At 32.0% G+C, this 8,054-nt stretch overlaps 1 protein-coding gene across 1 annotated transcript; it reads left to right on the top strand.

The window, feature by feature from the left end:
- The first annotated feature begins 1,369 nt into the window (after positions 1–1,369).
- On the top strand, positions 1,370–7,993 carry LOC108374925 (sodium- and chloride-dependent glycine transporter 1). Its single transcript, XM_017630985.1, has 4 exons — positions 1,370–1,660; positions 5,672–5,803; positions 5,903–6,066; positions 7,928–7,993. Exons 1-4 carry the CDS (start codon positions 1,423–1,425, stop codon positions 7,991–7,993), a joined length of 600 nt encoding a protein of 199 aa, XP_017486474.1. The 5' UTR covers positions 1,370–1,422.
- The last annotated feature ends 61 nt before the right edge of the window (positions 7,994–8,054 follow it).

Below are 8,054 nucleotides of genomic sequence, written 5' to 3'. Positions count from 1 at the left end.
ATTTCATTTATCTTATCAATTTACTAATATTGCAATATTCAAACAGGTGGTAACCTCGAGCAATACCTCGGTGAAGACCTCCCTTATAAATTTTCTTTAAAATCTCTAATGTACAAACTTCGGCCTATTATAATTTTATTATTTTTCGAATAACAGAAATATGTACGTACATATGTACATACTTCAAAAAATTTTTAATTAAAATGCGACCCAATAGCAGACAATGACCCAGTTTAACAGTTTTTTTTTTTTTTTAATAAAAAGTAAAGAAAACTGCGTGTCTCAGTGCCTCAATTGAAAGTGAACTAAATCTTAAACAAAAAGAAAAATGAAAAATCAACACGTGTTTTGTTCGTTTAAATTTACTTGCAAATATCAACGTGAACACAAATTATCTCAATTGAGTTTTTTAAGGTGGCTCTGCCTCCTAATCGCTGCTACTAAATTTCACTTAACTAAAGTAAAGCGGAGCACAAAGAAAGGAAAAAAAGCAAATTGAAAGAAAAAGGAAATGCTCGTAATTTAACTAATGCGACGTCATCGTCTACTTGTTGCTATTTGTGATATATGCACATACATACATATATACATATGGTTTGTATGTATACATATATGACGCTATGATGATCACAAATAGCGCCTGCTAACTCATACAACCGCACCGCCATTCATGCGGCGAGCGATCTTGTGGGAGCGTTGTAAATTTCATGATTACTATTTAAAAAAAATTGGACGCTAAAAAAACACCCAAACAAATGGACGGACAGACGTTTGGGAAAGATACGCAGATTTGCTGTTAATTTGACTGACGTTGACTAAAAATTGCATGCTCGCCACGCTTTTGTCGCAGTTGTCGACGGACGGCGAACGTGTAATGAACTCGTGGAATCGTAAATTGCGCAATGCAACTGAAAAATACAGCGATTAAGGTTAAAAATAATACAAGCTAGTAAAGAGCACATTGAATTGTGAAAAGTGTCGAATCCTGCCGTGGATCCTTCCGCAATATTTTTGAAAGGATAATGAAAAATTAATTATAAAGTGGTATTTTCGTACAAACACGATTTGGTTACTCATACGCACTGTCGCGCTGTTGCCGTTAGAGAAGCTGTGATATTTCAAATAAGTTTTTGTAGATTTTTTCGAAAACCGAAATAAGTACAAAGAGCAGCCAGCAAAAAATAATAGCTTAGTATGCAGTTTTGAATTTGTGGCATTAATAAACCAATTTGTAGAAATAAATACACTGCCAAAGGCAAAAAATGTAACTTCCAACTTAAAACAAATAAAATAAAAATCAAAATTGAAATATTTTAAACTCGCTACGCTACTCCGTATTAATTGAAATTCGATCCAAAGTAAATTGGAAAAAAATATTTTTGTTGCGTTTATAAAAAAAAAACTTTGTCTCGCGCCCACTAAATGTTTAGCCGCAGTAATTCACATCCTGGCAATGGATCCGCCGCTGACGCATACACACATGCATTTGCCAATGCTACGCCAGTTAAATCTCCAGCGGCCGATAGGAAAACTCCAGAGCGCGATGCTAATCGTGGCCATTGGGGCTCGAAAACGGAATTTATGTTATCCTGCATAGGCTATGCTGTAGGCATTGGCAACGTGTGGCGTTTTCCATATTTGTGCTATCGCAGTGGAGGAGGTGAGTGTGTGCGGGGATAAATGGAAATAAAAAATAAAAATAAAAAATAAATATAATGATAAAATAACATAAAATTGAGTGTTTTATTTAAATTCGGCCTCGAGGCCATCAAAGTTTAACAAAATAAATTAAAGTAAATCAATATAAAAAAAAAAAACGAAAAAATAAAAAACTAAAAACTAAAAGTCTCCAAAAGGAGGTTTTATTTACAAGTTCAAAAGAGTGCACGAATGTATAGTGACGAGCAAAAGAGAATTTTACCCAATGTGTGCAAAGCTTTTTATTTTAGTTTTTTCGCAAATTTCTTATAAAAAATATAGTTCATACTACAACAAAAACATTAAAATAAATTTTCCAAACTTTGTGCTAAACTCAGGAGAATTCAATAAATTTGCATAAAAATTTGCAACTTTCTAATAAGATCTAGGTACTCAGTATTATTTCAGTATAAAAAAGTGCCAGTTTGGAGTTGCTAAAAATTGCATTTATTTTTGGATTTTTTTTTGGCAGACGGTGTTACTTTTTCATTCCATATAAAAAAATAAAAATTGTTGAACATACATACATACTTTGTATGGAAGGAAGTCCGTGGGAAAAAGTGCTAAAAATCAATTCAAAAAACCAATAGTCGAACTAGTGATAATTAAATCGGTTGCTTCGTGATAAAAAAATGGTATATGTAGTAACTTAATCGTAATGGTAATAGTGATGGTAATGGTAATGGTGATGGTAATGGTAAAGGTAATAGGTAATGGTAATTGTAATAGGCAATAATGGTAATGGTATCTGTCTTCGTATTCGTGTTCGTCAAAGTCTTCGCCTCCGCATTCGTCTTCGGGTTCGCCTGCGTCTTCGTGTTCGGCTTTGCATTATTTTCTGCATTGGTCTTCGTCGTCGGGTTCTTCCTCGTGTTCGTATTTGTCTTCGCGTTCGTTTTCCTATTCTTTCGTCGTATTCGTTTTCGTGTTCAACCTCGCCTTCGTCTTTGTCCTCTTCTTTCGGTTCGTCTTCGTAATCATCTTGGGGTTTATCTTCGGCTGTTCGTCTTCACCTCAGCATTTCTCTTCGTGCTCGTCTTAAACTTCTACACAATATATTTTTTTACTATAAAAAAAAACTTAAATGCAGAAAATGAAATTTATTTATATTTAAAAAATCTAATTTAATTTTATTGAGCTTGACGCCGTTTTTTTATTGAAAACTATTGTGGAATAATGAACAATAATTTATAAATGGTAGAACTGATAGCTATTTATTTCGGATATCACCACATCTCCGCATCAGACTTCTTCAGCGGGATTCGAACCGACGACCCCAGCTGACTCAGCCGGTCACTGTGCTAAGTTCGCCTTATAAACTGTTGTTGGCCAACTACAATCAAGCGCAGCTATTCCGCTGCAATTCACACTTGATCATGTGGTTGTTGTTAAATTATTGACCGTATCCGCGTCCGCATAATTGCGCAATGATTAATAAATTTCGTTATTTTTCGGAAAATTGGCGAAAAATGCATATCAGTTCTTCGAATTCATGAATTTTCAAAATTTTCTCATTACTTAATATTCAACTTTTAATTGCAATTTTTTGTTGTATTTTCGAATTTGTACTATTTTGAATATTTTCGCAGGTTTAGAAAATAACAAAAATCCAAAATTTTGAATTTTATGAAATTATTAAATTTCTTGAGTTTTTTTATTTTTAGGATAATTTACAAAATTTCAAAGACTATCGAAATCTGGGAGGTTCAAGAAATTTTGGTAAAATGAGAATATTTTGAAATGTGCAAAAATTACTGAGATTTTAGAAATTTTTATATTATCCAAAATTTTGAGAATTTTATTCCTTCTGAAATCTATCGTAAAATGTAAAAATGTGAAACATCACAAATTTTCGAAAAATTCTAATGTTGATTGTACTTGTGTATAAAACCTAGAAAATTCTTAGAATTCTAAAATATATTAAAATTTTTGAAAAATTCCAAAAAATTTACACTTTTCTGAACATTTATTTTGTGCGCTTTGTCTACTTCAGTACATACTATTTCAGTATGTTATTCGCGATATATGTTGAAAAAATATTTCCCACCGGCCCCCCCAAGAATTGCTGCTGGGTCCGCCCCTGATCTTCTGAATTAGAGATCATCCAAATTATTTAGACAACAATAACTATTAAAAATGTCTTCTCATGCGGAGATACTGAAATTTTTTGATTAGTACTACTTTTTTACAGTAAAATTACTTCAATTGTTTAATGGTTTAGCCTGTTCACCCTGCATCCACACACCTCTACATTATCACACCCACACATTCGCTGGTTCGCACATGCTTCAAGTATGCAAATTTTGTGTCGCACCATAATTGGTGCAATGTTTTTTATTTGCTTCTTCCTTTTACCGTAACAATTGCTATGAATTCAAACTTTTTTATTAGTTTATTTTGTTATTGGGGTGATCCAAAAATGCATGAGAAAAAGTAAAGTCAGAATTTTTATGCTCTCACCTCCTGGACTGTTCTACGCATGATAAAAACATAACAAGGTAAAACCATTGAGAGGCAGTCTGACGTTTGCCAACAATATAATTTTAAAATCCAAACTCAAACTCACACACACATTCTCATTTTCAATCTCAAACAACAACAATTGTGAACAATTTAATTTTTTTATTTTCAATTTTATATGATTTTAAGATGTTGGCAAACGTCAGAACAAAATCATGGCCGACGAATTGAGAGAATGAATTTACCTTGTAATGTTTTTATCATGGTTCTACGCCGGAAAAATTATACCCCAAATTTTTTATTTTGAAATCAGAAAATATCTAGAGGTCGTTCAAAGAGCACAAAGTTTTCCATGTATTTTGTATGGGGGGAAAAACAATTTTTCGTAGAAATGGTATGCCCAGAATTCTTAAGGATAATTATTTTTCGATCGGAAAAGTTTGCTTCTCTGCAGGAGATTCCCTATAACAATACGCAATTGTTTATTTAACCATTTTTTCATAGTAACTATAATTTATAGGTCCGCCTAAAACCCCCAAAAATGCAATGGGGGCACCAATAAAAAATCGTTAGTATTAAAAAATGGTCAAATAACCAATTGGATATCATTATTGCAAGCCTGCGGTCATAAAATATTGAATTTCAAGAATTCCTTACCATTTCTACGAAAAGTTGTTTTTTCCCCCATATAAAATACATGGACAAGTTTCAGAGCTTTATGGGACCTCTAAATATTTTTTGATAAAAAAAGGGGCAGATATACTTTTTTTGACATAAACCAATGCTAGGTGCTGAGAGCATTGAAATTCCGACTTTACTTTTTTTTTACCACCCTAATGTATTTATATGTGAACATATATGCAAGCTTTCATTGCTCTTGTCGGTTGCTTGTTGCTTTCACCAGTCTCGCATTCGATGCTATTTTTAGACCACAAATTCGCAAATAGATTTGCTTGCACTCTCAATCAGTGGCAATGGCTGTGTGTGTGAGTGTATAAAAGCGAATTTCATGCTTTTTTGTGGCTGAAATGCATTTACGATGCGCGCGCGCGCGTATACTCTCCCGCCCAGCTAAAGCGTAGCTGGCAAAATGTACAACATTGCTCTTTTCCAGCCGGCACGCAACGCCTTCGATAGCTCAGTTGGTAGAGCGGTGGACTGTAGAAGTTTCAGTTGTTAAATAGAGTGGCTGTGTGGCGGAGCAATCGGACCCATAAGAGTAACATACAATTTCCTTTGGGCAGATGATAACGTCTTGCATTGTCATATTCTACTGCAATCTTGATATGTTGAAATCCATAGGTCGCTGGTTCAAATCCGGCTCGAAGGAGACTTAATAAATTTTTTATTTTTTTTTTGAATTTTTATTTGACACATTTTTTCGGTAATGGTTTTTCTCTTTTTTTTTTGCAAAAAGTTGCTATGCTTTATTTTTGTTTGTGAAAAACTTTTTATTTATTATAAATATTTTGAAAATGCAGTTTTATTGTTTTCTTTTTTTACGCATTTTTAGGCGCATTTTTGGTACCTTATCTACTAATGTTGTTCTGTTGTGGCATTCCTTTATTTCTAATGGAAATTATAATGGGCCAATTTTCCAGCCTCGGCTGCATAGGCGTCTTCCGCTTGGCTCCATTATTTAAAGGTTTGTTTTTTAATTTTACAAAGTATGTTTTCTCAATACCTATTTATTTAGCTATTTCTACTACTTATGCAAATCTCATAAAATTGTTCTTTCTTTTAGGCGCTGGTTTCGCCATAGTGATTGTGAATTTTATTTGCACTTGCTACTACTCTGTGATTATTGCCTATCCAATAATGTTTTTAAGTAAATTACTATCTCATAAATTACCATGGATTGATTGCAAAAATGAGTGGAATACCGAATATTGTGTGGAGGTTTTAGAAGTAAGTGCTCAAAACCTGATTTGTTATTTGGTGGACTATTTAAAAAATTTGATGCAATATCGAATAAAAATTTGGGTATCAAATAGGGTGATTTACTCGGTTTTTCCAAACCGGTTTCTACCGTTTTTTTTTTATATATATATATAGGCGTTTTTTTTAAATCTTGATTTTTCAAATATCAAATAGACCGGATTTTTTTTATTGACCAAACCGGTCCTCTCATTTCATACAAATCTTGGCCTCTAAATAAAAATTTTGAGTTTCTCGAAGTTAAATGGATAGATCTACACTCTCGCTACAGCTCCGAAGAAGCTTTTTTATGGCAGAAGTACACTCCGAGGATTGAAACTGTCTGCCAACGGGCGACCGCTATTTCAAAAATATTTTTTGATTTTGCTGAATCCAGAAATTGAACCACGGGTCTCCCGAGTGGCAGCAGGCACATCTGAGCACTCTGCTACGGCGGCAAAAGCACTACTCAAACCCGAAAAAAAACGGGAAAAAGCAACTTATTTGTTTTACTTTGGATCTAAAGAAAAACTTTGAACTTATTTTCAGGGACGGTAACCATTATGAGTAAAATAATTTAAATCAGCATTTACTCATTATTTTATGATTTATATTTTTTCGCTCAAAAATAACAATTATTATTGATTTTTATTTTTTCGATCACAAGTAATGATTATTTTATGATTTTCATTTTTTCGCTCTCTGTGATAATAATTATTTTTAAGTTTTATTTTTCCACTTAAAAAAAATGATTATTTATAAAATTGCCTTTATTATGGTGTCGCTACCTCTGAAAAGGATACAACGGAAATCACGCTGGTATAGCTTTTGAGTTTTTTGAATGTACATTATTCTTAAGTGAAACAAATAAAACTGAATAATAATTGTTATCCCTGAGCAAAAAAAAAAAGAAAAACATCATAAAATAATCATTATTTGTTATCGAAAAAATAAAAATTACGTAATAATAATTATCTTTGAGCGAAAAATTAAAACTCAAATATTAATTATTATTTTTAATCTTTATTAGTTAAACTCGAAAAATAAAAATCATTGTAAATTACAGTGGGACGTACGAACTCAAATACTTGAGTGTAGTTAAAATTATTTTACGACGAATACAACTTGTTGATTTTTTTGATTAAAATTTAAAAAACAATGATTATTTTCCGTCCCTGCTTATTTTGCTTTCCTCTTTTCTAAATGAAAGGTATCATTAATCTTAATAGCTTTATTGTAATTTTTGGTCATGACTTCATACGTTTCATGCATTCATGCATTTTCACTGTATGAAAACTATGTAAACTAAACCCATTTTATCCGTTTTTTTTTTCTTAATTTTAAAATAGGGAACCGTTTTTTTTTTTTGTAAATTGCAATTTTTCGAATAACTCAAAAACCGGGTTTGGAAATAAGGCGAATAATCGAATAGCTTAGCATCAAATAAAAGAGAAAATTCTGTACAATAAAACTTTTTGGTGCATAATGACGAATGGGTATGGAACTTTTTTTTTGTTTCGTATTTAGAAAGCCTACTTTAAAAATATTTATTTTACTATTAACTTATTTTATGTTTTTTCCCCCGAAAAATTGATAAGCTCAATAAACTAAATCATAAACTAATTTTATTCCTGATTTCATTCGTCGAACAAATAATAAATTTATATTATTAAGGATTTGATACAACCTTCAATTAATTTGATTTTTGGTTTTGTTATTTGACTAATTGAAAATCACGCAATTTAAATAAAGGACCACATTGCTCTAATTCTAAGGAACTTCTTTTTATTTATTCCATAATTTAAATACATACGATTTAATGATTAGATTTGACCTTTTTCCATTATTTCAGTTAGGGAAACGTAATTTTACACACCATACCGGCTTTCGCACACCAGCCGATGAGTTTTTTCAGTGAGTATACTTTATACCGGTGTACGAAATTCCTGTATATATAAATATTTTAATATTCTTTTTAT

The sequence above is a fragment of the Rhagoletis zephyria genome, unplaced genomic scaffold, assembly GCF_001687245.7.
Source record: "Rhagoletis zephyria isolate East Lansing unplaced genomic scaffold, Rhagoletis_zephyria_1.1 Rzeph_scaffold_08274, whole genome shotgun sequence".
In the NCBI taxonomy this organism is placed as follows: Eukaryota; Metazoa; Arthropoda; class Insecta; order Diptera; family Tephritidae; genus Rhagoletis; species Rhagoletis zephyria.
The sequence above is the reverse complement of the archived record's forward strand: the minus strand, read 5'-3'. Positions and strand labels throughout refer to the sequence as shown.

Coding starts and splice junctions, on each gene's coding strand:
- LOC108374925 (XM_017630985.1), top strand. CDS start 1,423: ATGTTTAGCCGCAGTAATTCACATCCTGGCAATGGATCCGCCGCTGAC. Junction 5,804..5,902: donor CTTGGCTCCATTATTTAAAG/GTTTGTTTTTTA, acceptor TCTTTCTTTTAG/GCGCTGGTTTCGCCATAGTG. Junction 6,067..7,927: donor ATTGTGTGGAGGTTTTAGAA/GTAAGTGCTCAA, acceptor CCATTATTTCAG/TTAGGGAAACGTAATTTTAC.